This window comes from Bidens hawaiensis, unplaced genomic scaffold (assembly GCF_021521415.1).
Source record: "Bidens hawaiensis isolate Kalapana, Puna unplaced genomic scaffold, B.hawaiensis_p1.1 tig00021522_1, whole genome shotgun sequence".
Taxonomy (NCBI): domain Eukaryota; kingdom Viridiplantae; phylum Streptophyta; class Magnoliopsida; order Asterales; family Asteraceae; genus Bidens; species Bidens hawaiensis.
This window is the reverse complement of record NW_027493350.1, coordinates 54,938-77,769: the sequence shown is the minus strand read 5'-3', so window position 1 is coordinate 77,769 and position 22,832 is coordinate 54,938. Positions and strand designations below refer to the sequence as shown.

The 22,832-nt window shown below is 32.8% G+C and overlaps 1 protein-coding gene across 1 annotated transcript; it reads left to right on the top strand.

Annotated features, from left to right (window-relative positions):
- Positions 1–826: 826 nt before the first annotated feature.
- On the top strand, positions 827–5,117 carry LOC143563789 (replication protein A 70 kDa DNA-binding subunit A-like). Its single transcript, XM_077051252.1, has 14 exons — positions 827–855; positions 938–1,012; positions 1,091–1,165; positions 2,503–2,662; positions 2,752–3,019; positions 3,098–3,197; positions 3,296–3,423; positions 3,515–3,604; positions 3,707–3,828; positions 3,912–4,087; positions 4,165–4,285; positions 4,379–4,567; positions 4,643–4,717; positions 4,800–5,117. Exons 1-14 carry the CDS (start codon positions 827–829, stop codon positions 5,115–5,117), a joined length of 1,926 nt encoding a protein of 641 aa, XP_076907367.1.
- The last annotated feature ends 17,715 nt before the right edge of the window (positions 5,118–22,832 follow it).

Below are 22,832 nucleotides of genomic sequence, written 5' to 3'. Positions count from 1 at the left end.
CGAAATCCTTGAATGCGAGTTTAACCAAACCCGTAAACATTCTCATGTTCATTTTCGTATAAAACTTGACCCGTAACAGCATAAAGCGTGAAACTTTAAGCCTTAAACGTTTAATACTAGATCTAGGGTTCATTTTACACAAGCCGCACATGTTTGCAGGTCTAACGAGTTCGTTTTAGCATCAAGTTCGCAACTTTACGTTTCATTTATATCCGATCTATACTCGTTCTAAGTTTCAAAACTAAACGTTTATAAAAACATAAACTTTAGGATCAAAACATACCTTTATGCGATCGGTGTGGTTGCGTTTTGCTTGGTTATATTGTATCTAGCTCGTATAGTGAAGATTCAATAATGGTTGGCTTGATCTTTGGACTCGAATCCCGTCTCTCTCTGACGGCCGTATGTAAGGTGTAGGGTGTGTGTGTTTTGGAGTGTGTAGAGATTAGGATGGAAATGAATGAGGGTTTAGGGTTTTAGGTTGGTTTAAGGGGTATTTATATCCCTTAAAGCCCATGGACGTAAGGCCCATTACCCTTTAATCCACCATAATTAACCCAAGTCCATGAAATTTTCCTTGCTAGCATTAATTACTCATTTAGGCCCGATAACTAAACGCGACTTTCTTTTATTAAATATGAAAATTTAGGATGTTACATGTGGACGTTTTAAGTTTTTCCGGTAAGTGTTGCCGGTTTATTTTTCCTATCATGTTTATAACGATGATTTTTTTATATTTGTTTCAATACTTCATTTAACTTTGTTAATTAATCAAAATATGAACTTTCATGATTAATAGAAGTTTCTTTCTCTTTTCCGGTATACCATGGCCATTCTTACAATGTCGTTTTTCCGGTAACACCTTTTAAATTTTCCTTCTTTTAATTATTGTTTAAAACTCCATAATATATATTAATTGTCTAATTTATTATTTCAGGATATTGTTCGACTCATCTATACTAATATCGCTTTTCTGGTATACCATGGTCATTATGACAATATCGTTTTCCCGGTAACACCTTTTTAATTTTTTGTTTTTTAATTATTGTTTAAAAGTCCATAATATAATTATTAATTTTTATTATTTCAGGTTATTGTTCGACTCATCTAAACTATTATCGCTTTTCCGGTATACCATGGCTATTCTGACAATATCGGTTTTCCGGTAACACGTTTTAAATTTTCCATTTTATAATTATTTTTTAAAAGTCCACAATATAATGATTAATTCTAATTTTTATTATTTCAGGTTGTTGTTCGACTCATCTCTACTAATATCACTATTGATGAAGATGGAAGTATTTGTATTTTTATTATACATTTATGTATAGATTTAATTTATTCATGTATTACAATATTTCAATTTCATATATTTTAGTTAAAAGTTAATAGTATTTGTTTTCGTTTTTGTTAATAAATTACACCATTAACTATTTCATTAATTCTAATTATTTAGTATGACTTTTCTAATTTGTGGACATAACCGAATTCGGTTTTATACGTTGACTTTCCTCAATTAATTATTTCCTAATTTTTGTCACTATCATCTATAATAAAATCTAATTATAGAATTTAAACCCTAATAAAATAATATTATACATTGACTTTCCTCAATTAAGTATTTCCTAATTTGTAATTATAACGAAATAAAATTTAAATAAAAATTAAGTTAAAATTATTACTCTTTTTTCAAATTTAATCTATAAATCTATAAATAATAAATTCCATAATTCAAATCATAATAATTTATTTAAAATTAAATGTTCTTAATCTATAAATAATAATACATAATACGGACTAACAACTTTACCAATTATAAATAAGTAAATCAAGTTATAGAATGTATCTATTGTATCTCTATACATTTTTGGTATATGATTTGAATTATAATTTTAATTTATAATAAATATCAATATTAATTGTTTGACTAACAAATTTCCTTTGTATTCGTTTAATATACCGTCAGAAATGAATTGTTTCCTATTTAACATGTTTCCTTTTTTTGTTTCTAACTAACAATTCAAGGACATTAATTCCTAAAATCAATTTCAAGAAACATCATAAGTTAGTCAAAACTAATTCAAATTACATTAATTATGGTTCTAAATGTTTACTTATATTATTCTATGCAATTCAAATTTTACGTATTATTTAATATATTTTATTTGATTTAAACAATATATGTGAAATCAAGTTTAAATTTAGTCCAAAACACATTAGTCAAAATAATAATGTCCTTGAATTGTTATATCATGTCAAGAATTATATTTTCCCATTATTCAAAATCCTTTCTATTTATATTCAACTTAACATAAATAACTCAATAATTTACACTATATATTCGTTCATTTATTAAGCTTTCTAATCACCTAGAACAATTATAACCTCCATTGTTTTTCTTCATACAAGTTAATGTCAGTTTTCTTTTAATATTTTTTGATTTATCTTTCACATTTTTCATTCATTATACGTTACTAATTCATTGTGTTCTTATTTCTTAAGGTCAATGGAGTCCCAGAAGTTTACTTTGTTACACGAGATTGATGTTCTTAGATCTACTCCATCTACCATTAAGGTAAGAGTGTTGAAGGTTTGGAGTGTCAAGGATAACATTAAACCTAATGAAGATTTCTTGATTGAGATGGTTTTTATGGATGAATCGGTAATGTTTAGTTTTACCATTTATGTTTATTATTTTTTGTCCCTTTTGTTATATTTCATAATTTGTTGTTTGTTTTTTTAAAAATCCAGGGTAAGCGAATGCAGTCTACAGTATTTAAACAAGATATATTCCGTTTTAAACGTTATTTAAACCAGAATGCTACACTAACTATAGTCAACCCTAGCCTTGGATCTAATGCGTCTAATTACAAGGTTATCGACTGTCCTAATAAGTTAGTGTTAAACTCCAGTACCCATGTTAATCCTTGTAGCCAGTTTGATGGTCCTACATTCGGTTTTAAGTTTTACTCATTCAAGTCAGTTATTGATAAAGAGATCTCGTTGAAAGCAACTATAGGTATTATTTAGGTAGTTTATTTATTTTTATTTATCAACATTTTTTGTATTTCTAATTCTTTAATCCGATGTCTTCCAGACATAATTGGACATGTTGTTCATGTTTTTAAAGATAACAATTCTAATCTGAGAGATGTAAAAAGAAATGCAAGATTAACTATGGAGATTTCTAATATCAGGTAGATGTATTTCATTAATTTATATGTTAGTTTGTATTAATATTTCTTAATTGTGGAACACTAAAAAATTTTTGTTATAATATTTGTGATTTTTACAGCGGTGACAGTGTTTGCGTTACTCTTTGGGGTGATTGCGTATCACAGTTCTCTAAGTATGTTGTTGACCATTTTGATGAATCACATATGATTATTCTCATGCAATTTGGTAGAGTAAAATATCATAAAGGTTTGCTTTTTATTTTTAATATCTAATTAATTTTTATTTGAGACTTTCTTATTTTAATATCATAATGACTATCTTGTGTTTAAATTTTTAGAGAAACCATATGTGTCTAATTCCTACGGTTCTGATGTTACTCGTGTGTTCCTCAATGATAGTATTTCTGGATTGAAGATTATAAAACACGGTAATATTATTAATATATCTCTTTATTTGTTTATTCAATAATTATTTCCTTTGCATTTCTAAATCCTTATAAATTTGTTTTGCAGTTTGTTTGAAATTTTAGAGTTCAATGTTGATGGTGTTGTTCGTAGGTCGATTCCTGTAAAGTTGATGTCTACTCTTGATGAAGAGTTTCTGATGGCTACATCATTTTTCAACATTTGTGAAATTTGCACTATATTGCAGGTATATTTTTATAATAATATCTAATTATAATTTATATCTTTTAACATAACGTTATGTTATCTTTTTTTATTGATTTATTTCAGCTAAAGAGTATTATAGTACTCGGGACCATAAAGGCGGTTTGTCCGGATTCAGAATGGTACTATGTCGGTTGCAATAGTTGTAGTCGTAAGGTGATCGTGACTGTGGTGGAAGGCGAAGATGTTTATGAATACAAGAATCAGAGATGTAACACTTTAGGTGTTACACCTACTCCTAGGTATATTTTATATTGTATATATAAATATTTTTTTAATAATAAATGTTGCTATGTTGTTGATTAAAAAAATATTTCAGGTTTAAGATTAAGCTAAGAGTTCAAAATGGAAGTGGTGTTGTTTCGTTGACCCTTTTTGATCGGGATGCCAAACTTATTATCAACAAAACAGCATCTGAATTGCTTGCTACTAAAGATGAGGTTATGTTTTTATTTATTCATATTCTACTGTTTAATAATTTAATTATATAAAACACTGTTTATGTAACACATGTTTTTATTATAATTTTTTAGGATGATGTTGGGCATAGTGGATTTCCCACGGATTTGAACTGTTTGTTAGAAAAGAAGTTTGCTTTTAAAGTTGAGATTGCCGATTTCAATTTTAGGAATAATGTTGAGGTATACGGTATATCAAAGCTAACAGACGATCAAGAAATAATTTCTGCTATTGAGAAAAGGCCAATGCCTGAGTTTATAGTGGTAAATTCATATGCCTTTAACTTGTATCAACTACATTATTGCGTTATGTTTTAATTCTTTGTATTATATATGTAGCCTTCTGATTCTGGATCTCTAACTTTTGGAAATTCTTTAACTGATCTTCAGTCTACAAGTTCTGCTTCTTTAAAGGTTTTTTTCACTTCTATATACCTTACATTATTTGATATTTTTGGTTTGTTTTTATATTGTTTACATCTTTTGGTTTGGACAGATTTCTGAGTTTGGGGATAACAAGACTCCAGTTTCTTATCGTTTGGTTGATGATGAGGTGAATGAGATCAAAATGTCAAGTAGTGATTCAGATGACAAACTGAAGCGTAAGCTTGTGTATGTTTTTGAGGGTGATCAACCATCGGGATTTTCTTCTACAAAGTCTAAGATAAGCGATGTTCAAGATGATTCTGAGTTGGTTAGCATTGTTGGATCAAGCAAGGATGGTGTTAAATTTCTTACTCCGAAGGTCGAGAAGTTATATGCGTTTAAAAGACCCGGTTTTTACCCATGGCCAGCTTTATGTTGCTTTGTCTAGAGTGAAGACTCGCGAAGGTATTAAGATTGTTTTATTAGATAAGGAATCCAAATTGATTAGTGAAACCAAAAATGTTGTGTATAAGGAAATATTTGGAAACCTTGTATGAGTTTTTACATTTCATTTTCGTTTATGTTTGAAATCTTGTAATTACATTTAACTTTTTTATATAAAATGATTGTTTTATTTTATTTTGTTTAACTATGGTTATATGTTTGTTTATTAATTATCCCTTTACTATTCTTATTTTTTATGTATCTTTTTTATCTTGTATTTATAGTATAAATTATTAAACATGTATGTTTTTAATTATAAGTTGTTTGATATATATTGTATATCTATTTTCCAGATTTAAAAAAGAAAAAAAAATATAGGTATAATATTTACAAACAGTCTAAAAATATAGGCTTAATAATTAGTTTTATGGATTCAATAACCGCCATTATTTTTGATTAATTTATACGGTTTTTGAAGATGAACAATCACACCCTAATTTCTTCAATCAGATAATCAAACACAATAAGTTTTTCATTTTCGTCCACAATGTCGACAATTGTTAAATGGAAGTTTTGCTCCGATAACAACAGATATGAGTTCCTTATCAGTGATCTCTCGGTAATTCACAAGTATAACATCTACTCTGTTATGTCTTTTGATATTCTCAAGAAATATCAAATATACGCAGCCGGGAATCGAAAAGGTGTTCTATCTGATGAAGAGAACTCACTGATGAATGCTATACGAGAGGATATTGTACAACATGATCAACAGGTTCTTCCGGTTGTCAATGTGAGTCAATGGTTTTTTTATCCTTTTCAGAATTTGGTTGTTATAAAGTATGTGAATGGGCAACAGAAGACTGTGAAGCCAAAATCAATATTGCAATCAAATGATCTTTATCTTTTAAGAGATTTGGATTAGTTGAAGCTTTCGAATGAGAGAAAACACAGGGCACATTTTGATTTGGAAGAGGAGGTCGGTGACAAGGTTAAATGGCTTTTAGAGTGTCAAAACTATGAATCCGATTTTGATGATCTTCATAGTTCTTTTGAATCTGATGTTGAAGTTTAAGGTAACAGTTATTCAATAATTTGTTTATTTACTTAATTAGTTTAATTCTTTAGTTTATTTATTGAAATGTTTGTTTGTTTATGTTATTACATTAATTTATAAAAACATACAATAAACTGGTAAAATCGTTTTTTTGGTGTCGTAGGTTGTGATGGCAGTTTGGTTTTTTGTTTGGATTGTTGATGAAGCTGATGGTTGGCAAGTTTACCTCACATGTGTATATCTTCTTTTGTTTTAGAGTTTATGGTTAGTATGATTGTTTCAATAATATGATAGTTTCAAAAGTCTTAAATTTTTATAAACAGTTTTATTCATTTTGTTATTTATATAAACTTGTGTTACATATAAACATTTTTTGTGTGTTACAACAAAAGTATCTACATATTTATGTTTACATAAAGTCTTTATGATATATGTTAGTAACATTTGAGTTAAATAGTTAATTGACTTCCATGTTTTGTTTTTCTTTTTCAGGTTTTAGGTACTGATGATTTTGTTTGAGGTTGCAAATTTTGACTATCATGCTTGTGTTGCAACGTTAACATCTAATTAGTTGTAATGACTTTTATTATAAACTTAAGTTTGTGTAATTATTAACTGTTTATGTAGACTATCTTATTATCTATATCTCCAATATAGATAAATATTATATCTTTTGGGTTGTAAATTTGATTTTATATTATGGTTGTTATATATATATATATATATTATGATATTGTATGGTAGTATTAGATACATTTTGTTACATATCTAATGTCAACCCGTGTGTAACTGATAATAAATGTACATATTATCTTTTATCTATAGGTTAATATTATACTGATTTACATATATATATATATATATATATAAATACATATATATCCGAAATATATGTTATATACATTTATATCTTATCAATTTACTACATTTAATAAATAGGAGAATAGGTTAAATGTTCATCAATAGTTTCTTGAATATAGGGATAATCATGAGTTTTATGGATTCAATAAACCGTCATTTTTATTATTAATTAAATAAAGACTATTTGGAAGATAATAACAATAACCATAAATTATACAATAATAAGTTTCTTAGAAATCTTCATCTCTTCCATCATCTCTTCCATCATCTAAAACAATGACAACAATTATTTCTTGGAAATTTTCATCCGAAACCAATAATTATCAGTTTATCATTAGTGATCGGTCTACAATCCATAAGCCCTATATCGAATCGGTTATGTCGTTTAGCATTCCGTTTAAGTACCAAATAATAGGATACGGAAACCGCAAACAAGTTATCAACGACGAAGAGAGAGAACTATTGAATGTTCTAAATGAAGAGAGTTTACAACATGAACAAGAACAACTTCCTTTTGTCAATGTTAGGGAGTGGTTTTATTATCCTATGCAAAATAATGTTGTTATCAAATATGTGAATGGTCAGCAAAAGACTGTTAATCCGAAGTCCATATTGCAATCGAATGACATTTTTCTTTTAAGAGATTTAGATTTCTTGAAGCTTTCCAACGTTTTTAAAGCAAGAGCACATTTGGATTTGGAGAATGAGGTTGCTGAGAAGGTTAAATGGCTGTTAGATTGTCAAAATTATGAATCCGATTTTGATGATCTTCAAAGCTATTTTGGTTCTTCTTCAGATGTTTAAGGTAAATCAGATCACATATGTAGTTAGATTTTTGATAAATATAATTTTTGACTTTATTTTTGACTTTGCTTTTTTCCTTTATGTTAGTAGTTTACTTCATATACATAGGCTTCTAAAAAAGTACAGTACACACTATAACAGTTTGTTTTTTGTTTTGTCAGGTTGTTATGACAGTTTGCGGTTTTTGGTGAGTTGTGATGTAAGTTCATTTTTGGTAAACTTAAAATCCACATGTTTATATTTTCTTTTAGATTATACCTTTTATGTTTATATTTAGTTTGTGTTAGCATGAAGATTGTATTAACGGTATTAGAATTTTAATTATTTGGTATTTGTGATTACTTTTTATATGTCTTGCTCTCTAATATTATATTTTCAATATACTTTGATTTGTCAAATTGATTAATTTTTTTTTATTTCTGGTTATAAACTTAGGTTATAAAATTGTTTTCTTTTCTTTTGACCTCAACATAGTAGCTACATATTGTAGATATCATCCATTCATTATAATATACATTAACTTTTTGGTTTAATACTTAATAACGTTCCATGGTTTGTTTATATTTTTCAAGTGGTTAAGGTGCATGGTTTTGTTTTGGACGGAAGTTTTCAAGGTCATCCTGTTCAAGTAATGTTAATATCTAATGGTTTAATGTGGTTGATAAGACAATGAATCGTTTGTTTCTATTAGGTGATTATGTAGACAATGGTTTGGTGTACTTCTTTTTGTGGATGTTTATGAATGTTTATATAGCATTATATGTTATTATATTTTGAATGTTTATATATCGTTATATATTATTATATTGTATGTTAGTTTATATACGTTGTTTTATATATCTAATATCAAACCGGTTTTAGGTACTGTTGATTTTGTTTTAGGTTGCAAATTTTAACTATCATTTGGTATAGCAACGTTAACATCTAATTAGTTGTAATGACTGTTATTATAAACTTAAGTTTGTGTAATTATTAACAGTTTATGTAGACTATCTTGTTATCTATATCTCCAATATAGATAAATATTATATCTTTTTAGGTTCTAAATTTAATGATATATTATTGTTGTTTATATATATATATATATATATTATGATATTGTATGGTAGTTTATATACATTTTGTTACATATATAATGTCAACCCGTGTGTAACACGGGTTCTATCCGGTACTATCCTAGTATTCATTATTTTAAGTTAACAAAAATTACAACCAAAAGTTTTATGGATAGCTATTGAGTTATATAAATGAAAAGTATGGTGAATAATTATAAATTTTAACCCATTTGAGAATATGTGAAAAAGGTAATTGATTAAATATTGATTACATAACATATATTTCATTTTAGTTATATTAGGAAGCAACGGGGGGGGGGGGGGGGGGGGGGTGGGGGGGGTTAATGAATGCATTAAACAAGTATCATTCTAAAACTCTAAAAAATTTAATTGGTAAGATAAGTATGCATTAAATATTCAATATATCTTATATAGCTAACATTTAGTATTTTTGTGTGTATATATAAGCATGTACCTTGAACGCATAAGAGAGAGAGAGAGAGAGAGAGAGAGAGATAGATAGAAGAATAAGAATGAAGAATACACAACAAGCTTTGATTTTACTCAAGGTGTTTGTCCTTATTTCATATGGTAACTAAAATCACTTACATTTTTCTTAAATTTCTATGCAAGTCTATCTTTTGTTGCGGTTTTCGCTCATGTTTGGTCTAGTATTTCTTTATTCAATTTATGTATAAATGTATGTGGCCAGGAACAATGGCGATTCAATCAAATGGTCTACGAAGACCATGCAAAGATAAATATCAGTGTGTACCATGGTGCGGAGATTGTGGATATTGTGGCTGTATAAACGGCCAGTGTGCAAGTGATAATTGCCCTCCAGCGTCAAGTACTCTTAATGGATAAAAGTTTGAAAGAGAGCTAATGTATTCAACCATCAATAAGGCTTTTATTTATTATTATATATGAGAATTTATATATTTGATGTTTTCAGACTGATTTATATGTGAAAAAGAATGTTTTGATTCGAGACGAGTAAAATAATATTCGTAATTCTCATTAAATATTTTCCAAACTTCAACATTAAGGCTACTATTAGGGGTGTTTATGGTTCGAATAGAAACCATCCAAACCGGTCATCGGTTTGGTTTCATGATCGGTTATCAAATTTTCAAATCTAACGAACGGTTTGGTTTGCAGTCTATGCCAAAATACCGGACCAGATCAGACCTTGAGATTTGTTTATATTTTAATTTTTAAAACATCCCATGCTAGATATATTTAATTCATTATACTAGACTTTATTAATACTGAGCTTCATTAGTTAACACCCAAATGAGCTAATGCCAATTCTTTTAATGTGACGTGAAGCTAAGTCATAATAGCATTGCATTATATATTTCTAATTGCTAATCTCAATTTTATTTCAATTCTTATTAGCCATGCGTGACTGTAATGCATATTTGGATTTTAATTTGTATGCAGAGTGTAATTTTACATTATGTTTAACTATTCCAAAATATTTTGTATGCATATATAATACACAAACATGCTCATACACATGCATACAAAAGCACACATACAATTGATAAATCCACAGATGTACAATTGTGTCCATTACACAGACGTATGGTTAAGCCATTAGTTTTTATGTTAAACTAGTATTTCACCCGCACGTGTTACGGCACGCTAAACGGTGAAGAAAATTACTTGTTGCAAGGGGATTCCAAAGCGAACTCGAGGCAAATAACAATAATGTTGTTTCAAATAATTGACATAAGCATTAATATACCTACATACATGTTATGTAGAAAATTTTCAAAATATACTTTTCATATAAGAAATATCATTCTTGGAAATCATCTGCTACATGTCTATGTGATGCCATGCGTTTAAACTTGAGACAAAATGTGGCTGAAACATCTACACCGGTGACCAGTAGGGTTGCCGTGGTTTATCCTCTGCTCAGATTCTAGTATTACATAAACGTTTGTCATGGTTCTACTCATTGTGGTGTGACATAAATAAAACATTGGTGCGTTATATCATTAAGATCCATTGCTCCAATAAGCATTCCAATTCTTGTGTAGAAGTAGATCTTCCTGTTTGTATTATACCCAAATCAAATAAAAGAAAAATGAAAGCATTTGCTAGACTTAAAAAGTCAAAATGGCCCACAAGTGAGGTTGAAAGACACTTAAATGACCTGTTAGGAATTTTTAATAGATCTTACATTTGAACATTTTGTTTGACACCTCTTTGTCTGTGGATACGTATCAAAGAGTTGTGTTTTGTACCTGGTGAGAATTAAAATGTACCATAACCTTTCATGGAATGTACTTGTCTGCATTAACTTAATTACGAAAGAACTAAAGTGCAGACAAGTTTTGGATCAACATACCTAATGTAAGCATTCCTAAAATAATTATAAGAGGAATAAGATTACCCTACAGAATGTCACATGCTATACATGAGTATATATAACCTAATTCTCATGCTATACATATGCAAATACAATGTAATTACATTCAACGGTATTTAATAGTCATAGGGTTAATTGTTATTCTATCATAAACTAATTCAGCAGAAAGCAATAAAATACCATTATTGTATTATTATTTCATTTTGAGATTCTGTTGAACACTTGCCGGGCACCAAATAAGCAAAGAAATTAAGTTAACAAAACCCTTTAGCAAACATTATTAAACACAAATACAAAATAAAAGCAGCAAACGAATGTGTGTGAAAGAAATAAAGAAACTACCCAATATATGCATTTGTCGCTAATTAATGGAAAGAAAAAAGTGAAGCATCAACGATTAGAATACGAGCAAAAGCAGAAACTTGAAATAGAAAAAAAGGAAGCGTTTTTTTGGTTTAAGTGTTGTCTAATTTCAGTACAATCGAAGCAACAAAATGAGATTTTAATTAATTGTGCAAGAAAGAAGACGTAGGGAATTGATTGTTTATCTGTAACGCCACAAAAAAGTTGGTATAATAATAATAATAATAATAATAATAATAATAATAATAATAATAATATGCAGTAAACAAACAAACAAATAAATAGTGGTCATTACTTCTTGGGTCTTACTGCTATAAATCATGATTGGGGAGTGGTAATGGTAAATTTAACTAAAACTTTGAAAGTGGTAGAACAATAATAACCAGGAGGTGGGTTTGTTGACAGGAACAAAGAGGGGAAGGAATGAGATCTCCTTTGGCCACCATTGTTGAACCTCCTTCCTTATAATTGTTTTTGGTATTTTGTTGGAAATTAGTCATCTAAAGATGTTAACTTGAGTAGAAAACCCATCATGTTCTATGTTTGCATGTATGTATTTGTTGTCAATTTTTTATTAATAACCCAAACTCATAATGATTTGAATTCTAGGGCTTGTATAAAACTTTGGGTATTTTATGAATATGAGTTACTCCTGTGTTAGATAAGACGAAATAAGAGATAAAGAAACGAGTAGAAAATGATCCACTTTTTAGCAATAAAATCTTTATGTCGTGATAACTTTCTGGACGCTAACAAGCGTCTAGGATCATTAATGATAATTTGTTATAAGTGGTCACTAAATAAATAAATGGTGCAATTGTATAGGAAATCAAGGAATCAAAAAAGTTTCACAACAAGTGGGTTCCTCGTTTACAAGAGGTAAGTTCTTTTACTGATGCAATTTTATAGTTTGAATATGTTATAAGTTATAAGTTGGTGAAAATATTTTGTTTAATTGTACTCCTTTTATGTTGCTTTAATATGATCATTTAGATCATCAAAATGGCAAGTAGGTAAAAGGATAAATAAAAGGGTTGAAAATTTGACTTCTTTTGTTCAACACCAGGGGCGGCGTATGCGACACCCGAACCGGCGTAAGCTTACGTCAACCGCCTAAACAAACTGTCCGGCTCTATGTGATGGCATAGGCTATGCTCACTAGAGCGTAGATGTAACAACTCGGATATTTTTTTTAAAATATTATATTTATCTGTTTACCTGACCCTATGTTGGTGAATAAGATGTCGCGTTATCAAATTTTTGTTTTAATAATATTTGACATTATATTATTATTTATTTAATTGTTTAATATAAAACTACTTTGAAATATATACGTTTTTAACCCAAAACTAAACTTAAACCCTATTTTGTTTCCACACCTAAACTAGAGGGACTAAACTTTAAACTTGCTATATTATAATCCAATAACCCATTACCAAAACCATCTATCCGACCCGTTTTGCAACTTGGATGCCCGTTTAAGTTTCTTGAACCATAATTTTCGTTGTAATTTTGGAATTGATCCGTGATTATTGTTTCTCATACTATATACGACCTCACCGACTGATTTAATTTGGTATCCAATATCTAAAATGATTCGTATTAACTTATTATAAACCCGTTTTAATCGTTTTTAGGGTTTTACTCTAAAGACCATTATAATCAAATTAAACCTACAGTTATCATCTCCCTAACGTCGCCTACCATAACCCTATATCCAATCGAATTATCGCTGTGGTGATATCGCATTCTTGTTAATGTTCTAGCCGGCCCTGTTCTATCTTGTTAACCCTCATCAAATCATCGTTAGAGGTAATATTTTATACCAATGAGTTCGTCGTTTGATCCTCGTCGTTAACCCTAACAGTAATTGAATCATATATTAACGGATTACGCGTTTAAGAATTTTAGGGTTTATATTCAAAGAGGATTTAAGATCTTCTTTTTTAAAAATTAACATTTTGATGTTGTTACAAATTGGTCTGGGGTGTTTGTGTTAATCGTAATGACAGCCATCTGCGCGGGTTCGAGTCCCGGCAGATCCGTTTTTGTTCTTTGTTTTTGATAAAAAATCCTTTAACCCCATATTTTATCATTTAAATCTTATTTTTAATATTATATATAATCGTAAATCAATATCTTTACAAACCCGACACATTTACTAGTTGTTTTTCGAATCTTGGTTATAGACTCTCTCTATATATATATATATATATGTATAATTGATTTCTAATTTTTGTTAAAGGCCTTATATAATGAAGATTTTAAAAAGGCTTATGATTATTATTATTATATATATTTAAAATTTACCATGCTAATTAACATATTAACATATAGTTTAAAGTTCAAGTATTTTATAACGGTATTATTTTATATATTATTTATTACTTATTTATTATTTACATTACTAATTTAAAAGAAATCTGCATACTAATAAAAATGTATATGAACACATTAAGTGCATTTTTCGTTTGAAATAAACAAATCTCTTATTGTAGATTATAAATATCTTTATATATATTTATTTATGTATTTTTAGGCATTCATATAATTAAATCATATTATGAATAATAAAGCTTTGCTAATAAAATTAATAATATATTTAAAGAAATAAGTATCTTTCGCGAGAACCCATTTAAGCATTAAATCCCGAACCTCATCGAATCTCGAACGTCTTTGATTAGCTTTTGTATATTAAGTTCATAGTTACTTCTCGTCATAATTCATACTTAGGATTTTCGTTAGAAAATCTCAAAGAAGTCAAGTTTCGTATCTTTGTTTATCTCGTTTGCTTTCTCGATCAGGTGAGTACCACATTCCCCTATTTTACTTCTTTTTTCACGTTTTGGGGACATGCGTAAATTATATTTCTTATACATACTTATACTCAAAACTGCAACTTTGTCTTATGTGTTAACAACTTATACTTTACTTGTTTATGTGCTTATTTGCTTTGTATGCTTCCGCATTCGGAGAGGTCCAACGTAATCTCATTCTAGTATGATCATCCGCATTCGTTAGCCTTTGTGCTTCTCGACATCTCAGTTATACTTGCTCATTTTGTTAATTTGTTATTCTCATATGACTTGTTGCAGCTACGTATTTTGTTATATATATATATATATATGTATGTATAATTGTTGACAAAATTCTATATGTACAACTAAACTGGTGTGTTGCTCACTCAACATGTGTTGTTGACAAAATTCTATTTTATACGCATATGCAGGTTATCGTAGACATTTAATGCAAGTTGGTGAAGACTTAGTGAAAAATTTAAGTTATGAAAGATACAAAGAATTTAAATTTGTAATTGTTGTTTGTTTAATAAGTTATATTTTGTACTTGAATTATTTGAATTATTGAATCGAATTAAATAGTATTGTCATTTTAATAATGCATGATAGTAACCTTTGAAAAGCTGTGAGCAATCAGTTCGCCCCGACAATTCCGCCGTATGGGTGTGACAGATTACGCCAAACCCAAATTTATGAAGAAAAGTTTTTCTACTTAATACGTTGGATATATATAATTCCTATTTCACATTTATACTAATGTTTTATGTTTTGGTGTTAGGTAAAACTCCGCAATGATCAATGGGCTCAGTATGCTCTCGTACTCGGTTCGGTGGCGAACATCTTTTGGGTTTATAAAGGCTTGTATTGAAATTATAAACCAAACTCTCATATTTTGATGTAATATATTTTGTTAGCATGTTTAAGTCAATGACACTATGTGCTAGTATTCTAGTTTAAATCTTGAATTTTTAAGTATAGTTAAATATCAAGAGTGTTTTTTCAAAGATTTAGTTTGGTCTAATTTGGGACCATGTTTCCACTACTTCTAAAAATACAAAAATATCATGTAAAACAATTATGGAAGCTTAATAACCGTACAAACACTTAACTAGCATGTACAAATCAAATAAGCACATAGCAAACCAACAGTAAAATTCATATACTTGCATTTATCGTTGTCAGTTGTGCATATAATTCAGTTGAAAAAACATGGACGCAAAATTGACAAACGAAGGCTCAAATCTATAGCAAGGTAACTTATTTTTGCCCCAATCGACCATGACTGCAATCGCAGTTGCATATCAATTGCCATTTGGATTGACAAGTCGAGATGCAGATTGGATCTTTAAAGTCTGATTTTACTCAGACTATATCCAATCATCACTGCCTCATAACTGGCAACCCTCTACCCTTAGTGGAATATCACTCGGTTAGCAATCGTCCCCGCCAACGCCGCCAAGGGTTCCCAAACTGAACAAGGAAACCCCAATTACGCCCATCGGGCCACCTCACAGTCACACCGCTGCCGGAAATCCACAATTAAGATCGCCAACAATCCAATTGATTTTTCTAAACCATGAACAACTCATTAGATAAAAAAAACTAATTACGAAAACACATCACCCTACCGGTCCATCGGCGTACAAACATCACCGTTGACATAAGCAATGTACAAACATCACAAAAGCATGGTACAACCCACACTGCACATGCTTAGACGAAAATGCTAATATATAAATGCTTAGATAAGGTTTCATACTTGTCATTAATAAAAGTGTGTGTATACATCTACATAGTGCATAACATCATATTGTGTTGGTGTAAAAAAACAAAAAAAAATCTGGAAGTCAAACTTAAAAGATTAACTCAAATAACTTATGTTACTGCACGGAAATTTAACAATGTGGATACGTTATCCTGACATATGTTCTTGGATCGGTTATCCTTAGACAGATCCTATAAGGATCAGTGGTCCTTAGTACTTGGTATTATTAACAATTGTTTCTTGTGTGTAGGTTGTTATTTAATAAGTATAACGGCTCCAAGACTTATTCCACCGGATATCTCGCTATTGAACTTGTCAAACACGTGGTCAAATGGCTGTAACACGTTTAGTGGGAGAAGTGGTGGATTTATAAGACTTCTTGTTGTGTCACAAATAACTGAGTACTGAGGATATGTTATTCTTGAAGACGTGTCTAGATCAATTATCCTTCTAAAGAGTTCTAGAGCTATGTCAGGATCATGGATCCTCGGTATTTGGTGTTGTTAACAGTTGTTTCTCATATGAATGTTGATATTTATCAACATTAACGGCTCCTAGACTTATTCTTCCACTTATTTCGCTACTGGACTTCTATGGCACGTGGTCAAAGTGATGGGAGTGGCTAGTGGAGGACTTGCGGATTTTTAGGAGTTATTGTTAGTTAGCTATTTTATTTTTCCTTTAAAAATATTTGAGTTGTGATCAACCCTAGGACACACACGGTTCACTAGCTTTACTACTGCAGATTTTAGCTCACAAATTCTCTGTAATCTCACACACACTTAGCTCGTTTGTAATCGTTGATCAACAACTCCACAACACTTGTAACCACCTTTTATTATTAATATAGTTGACGGTGATAGTTTTCACCGTCCGGGGGTTTTTTGTGCCGGAGTTTGCTATAATCACATACTATCCGACCAAAGGTTACCTCGTTGATCCTTGACCAAAGTGATTCGACCAAAGATTATCTTGTTAATCCTTGACCGAAGTCATTTTATAAAAGATTGCCTTGTTAAGTTTTGACCGAAGTAAGATTATCGTAATTAAGGGCTTTTTCCCTCGTGATCAAATCACGGTGTTCATATCTATTTCGTTCATACAATCGTTGTTATCATTTTAGCACTAAACTCACATAACAGATTTGGATACTTGATCCTTAGCAGATTTTTGTCCAAAACAATTTGGCGCCCACCGTGGGGCAATTGGTGCTAAAATCCATATTACTCCTATCAATTCTCATTTTTTCATACCCTATACACTTACAATGGCCTCTCAATCCACCTCTGCATCGTCAACTATGCCGTCTTTGGTTTCTCTCTCCTCAAGGACCTTGCCGCCGATGCCTCCGCCAATCACAGGAGCACAAAAGGCTGCTACTTCTGGAAGCAAGACACAAATACCAGTCTTCCAGAGCTCGAGAACAACCGCTGCTACTTCGGCGGTAAACTCTAACAATGACGTTTCCTCTATGTTTTTGCAGGTGAAAGCATATATGGAACAACAGAACAAGACCAACCAAAGGATCCTGCGTGAGATCGAAGACATCAAAAAGTCTAAGAGGCCAGCAGTGGATTTCACCCCCCTGATGCCTAGGATGCTGGATTTCACCAGTCTAGGGTCCCTAGCTCGGTTCCCGCAAGGATCACCCATCCTTCAACAGGGATCCATGGGTCCTCAGACTCAAGGATCCTCAACCTTTCAGCAAGGATCATCTATCCTTCACCACGGGTCCATGGGTCAACCAACTCAAGGACCCCCAACTTTTCAGCAAGGATCATCTATCCTTCAACAGAGGTCCATGGGTCAACAGACTCAAGGATTCTCGTTGGTTCAGCAAGGATCATCTATCCTTCAACAGAGGTCCATGGGTCAACAGACTTAAGAATTCTCGTTGGTTCAGCCAGGATCATCTATCCTCCAACAAGGGTTCATGGGTCAACAGACTCAAGAACACCCGATCTTCCACCCAGGATCATCTATCCTAGATCCGAGGTCCATGGGTCAGCAGATTCAAGGATCCTCGATCTATCAGCAAGGACCTTCAGTCCTTAATCCAGGATAGATGGGTCAGCAGGTTCAAGGATCCTCCATGTTCCAGGGAGGGTCATCAATCCTTTAACAAGGGTCCTCTGGGGTGTATCACCAAGGATCCTACAACTCTCAACCTCATGGATCCTTCTATCAGGGTCGAGGATCCCTAGGAGTTCAACATCAACGGTCTTCAGAAGTCCATGAAGGAGATATAATCCCCATGCAGACCACAGCTTCTGGTGGACCAACGCCTGTAGCATATGCTTCTTACATCGGCCACTCTTCTGGAATGCTGACGTTCACGCAACAAAAAGGTAACTTGTATGATCCTATATCCTTACATGCTAACCGTGGTTCCATGCAGGATGCAGGTATCAACCAAGCTATGGCTAAGGAACTACAGAAACTAAAGGATATGATATCCAGCGTACCAGGGGTGATTCGTCCAATTCCTGAGATACCAGAAGGAAGCCACAAACTGTCCAGATTTGCTCCACCAATCTGTGACGCAGAGATCCCAAAACGCTTTCGAACCCCCAACATGAAAGTGTACGATGGTACCACTGATCCTGAAGAGCATGTAGCCCAATACAGGGAAAGAATGGAGATCAATCCAATTCCTGTGAGACTCAAGGAGGCTTGTCTATGCAAGGGTTTCGGATCCACACTAACAGGATCTGCACTTAAATGGCTGCTAAGTCTTCCTCCCTATTCTGTTATTTCTTTTTCACATTTAGTTAACTTGTTCAACAACCAGTTTTCTTGTAGTAGGAAATTTGAAAAGTTAACTAGTGATTTATATAGAGTTACCCAACCTTATGATGAGTCCCTTAGGGATTTTGTTACAAGGTTTGGCAGGGAGGCCCTAGAGATTTTTAATCTTGATGTAGCTACAGCTGTTGAAGCATTCAAGATGGGACTTCAAAGGGGCTCCCCATTTTATGACGATCTTGTGATGACTCCATGCAGGACTTTAGATGAAGTCAGAAACAGGGCACTCAGATTTATAAGACTAGAGGATGATAAAAGGATCTAGGAAAGATTGGGTACTTCAACAAAATAGGAGTCACCCGGTAAGAAAACAAGGATCCAGGATCCTGAAGAAGACCCTTAGAAAGCAGCACCACCACCACCAGATGCGCACGTGATCAACTTCGTCTCCAGAGGCGCAGATATATTTCGAAGTTCCTCTCCGACAGCAGAGACCCTCGTTGAGAAGACCGAATTGAATAATGGGGAAAGACCGCTTATCCCCACTACATCAATAACTGACAAAAGAATATTTTTTGATGAAGAAGACAAATCAAGCATCCAGGATCCTCACCAGGACGGTTTATTTATTACTTTATTTATAGCTAACTATTATGTTCGCAGGATCCTAGTTGACGGTGGTAGCTCGGTCAATATCATCCAACATGATGTACTTCAGAAGATGAAGATACCAGATTTAAAAATCATCCCAAGAACATCGGTGCTATTTGGTTTTAGTGGAGAAACCAAGAAAACATTGGGGGACATCAACCTCCCGATATACATCGAAAGGTTAAATTCTTATCAAATATTTTGTGTAATTGGTAACCTTTCTTGTTGCAATGTTATTTTAGACAGGCCTTGGCTACATGGAATGAAAGCAGTGGCTTCTACATACCATCAGTGCATCAAGCTTCCTACCCCATGGGGAGTAATAAGGATAGATGGCGATCAAGTGGAAGCCAAGAACTATTATTCATCATCGATGAAGCCAACAACCAAGCAAACTGTAGCATAGCAACCACAACAACATCTTGGGGACTTTCTGGAAGCTCGGTAGAAAGACGTTAAAAAAAAGTATCCTTGGATCCCGAGGATCCAGATGTAAAAGTGTTCCTAGGATCCAGTTTCCCAGCAAAATTGAGAAGGATATAGTATCCTTACTAGGGCGAAGAAAATCCACCTGTGCCTTTAAGCATTCAGACATGACAGGGGCAACATGTCAAAGACTGGTCAATATGATGTTCAAAGACCAGTTTGGCAAGACCATGGAAGTTTGAATGGACTCAAAAGCATGAAGATGCGCTGAAGGCTCATAAGGATTATCTATCCTCAACATAGTCTTGATGAAGCCAATTTATGGTGAGTCGTTGTCTCTATACTTATACATTTCAGGTAATGCAGTCAGTGCTGTTCTGGCGAAGGATCATGAAGGTCCACATCATCCGGTATATTATGTAAGTAAAAGCCTCTTAGACGAAGAGGTCAGGTATTCTCACATTGAGAATTTAATTCTTGCTTTGATTATTGCCTCAACCAAGTTGAGACATTATTTTTAAACACCATACTATTATTTTGAGAACTAACTATTCTGTTAAGGATGTGCTTAGAAAGACAGAGTTTTCAGAAAGGATGGCCAAGTGGGTTGTGAAGTTGAGTGCATATGACATTCAGTGTGAGCTTAGAACAACCATTAAGTCACGAGACCTTGCAGACTTTGTGGCTGATTTCAGTAGGGACATGCAGAAGGAAGCTGATTTGGAAGTTCAGCAACTAGAAGGAACAAAGAATCCTTGGACCCTCTTCACAGAAGGAGCATCCAACGTAAGAGGAACAGGATTGGGTATCTTACTGAAATCGCCACAGGGGGACATAATACCCCAGTCCATTGCATATGCATTCCAAGCCACCAACAATGAGGCAGAATACAAAGCACTTATCGCAGGCTTACTTTTAGCCAAAAAAATGAGGATCAGGTATCTTCAAGTTTATATAGACTCTTTACTTATAACTAATCGCTTTAACGGTTCTTACACTGTAAAAGGTGAGAATATGGTCAAATATTTAGAAATTATGAAGGAATTAGCAAAATCCTTCGAGTTGTTTAGTATATTACAGGTACCTAGAGAAGAAAATGCTGGGGCAGATGCCTTAGCAAACTTAGCATCATCATTGAAGATCCCGGATGATGTAAAGATACCTATCATTCACATATTGTCTCCGGAAAGTGGAGAACAAAAAGCTGTGGAAGTAACTATGGAATGCACAGAGGAACCTAAGGATCCCTCATCCTTACTAAAAGTAGGATCCTGGATCCTCCTAACCAAGAAATTCCTCCAGGAAGGAGAAATCCCTACCACTAAAAATCCCAAGTCCTTCAAACTCAACGTATCCCAATATATTTTATTAGATGATATGGTACATAGAAAATCTCTTGTAGGTCTATATCTGAGGTGCATCGAGGATCCTGAGATCCAAGAAGTACTCAAGGATTTTCACGAAGGATATTGCGGCAATCACACGGGTGGAAGAGCGTTATTTTCCAGGATACTCAGAACTGGATACTTCTGGCCAACAATGAAGAAGGATGCATTGGAGTATTCAAGGAAATGTGATGCTTGTCAAAGACACGCGAACATCCTTCATCAGCCAGCGGAGCCTCTATATCCTATATCCTCCTCATGGCCTTTCATGAAATGGGGTATGGATATTGTAGGTAAGCTACCAAAAGCACCCGGTGGAAAGGTTTTTATGCTTGCTATGACTGACTACTTCTCCAAATGGATTGAGGCAGAAGCATTTGTACAAGTCCTAGAAAGGGAAGTAATATCTTTTATTAAACGAAATATTATAACTAGATTTGGTATTCCTGCTGAAATTGTTTATGACAATGGTTCCCAGTTTATCGGGAATAGAACCATTAACTTTTGTGACAGTTGGGGCATCAAAATGATTACTTACACTCCGGTTCATCCTCAAGCCAATGGTCAAGCAGAGTCTAGCAACAAGATCATCATCAACAATCTAAAGAAGAAGCTAGGATCGAAGAAGGGAAAATGGACTGAAGAACTTCCTTATGTTCTTTGGGCAGACAGGACTATGCCTAAAAATGCAACAGGACAAACACCCTTCTCATTGGTGTTTGGATCAGAAGCAGTAATTCCCACAGAAATGGTGGTTCCTACAGCAAGAACGAGCATCCGTGATCCTGAAGCCAATGAAGAAATCCTTCTTGAAGACTTGGATACTGTAGAAGAACTCAGAGACCTAGCCAAGATCAGAATGGCAGGTTATCAACAAAGGGTAGCTGGGGCATACAACAAGAATACAAGGATCAGAAGACTTCAAGAAGGAGATCTAGTCTTGAGGAAAGCCTTCCAAAACACAACTAATCCAGCAGATGGAAAGCTAGCACCCAAATGGGAAGGCCCCTACTTGATCGAGTCAGAAGCTGGAAAGGGGGCATGTCACTTTGTAACATCCCGAAATTTCCAAAATGATATGAATTATATTACTTATAATAGAGGGAAAGTTTACTCGGGTTATCGGGAAATAAATAAATAGAGTAGGAGTTGGTATGGGTCGGGCTAGCGTTGGGTAGTAGATATGGGTTTTGGACTTAGATTAATGGAGATGGGTTAAATGAGAATGGGCTTTAGGTCCATGGGATTTAAGGGATATAAATATCCCCTAAAACCCCATACCATCATTCTTTCCATCTATTTTCTAACACACTCCAAAACACACACACCACACACCACCAACACCGCCGGCCGGCCGAGGAGAGGAACGGACAGATCCGAGAGAGAGTGAGGGCTAGTTGTGATTAACAAGTTGAACAAGATCCAA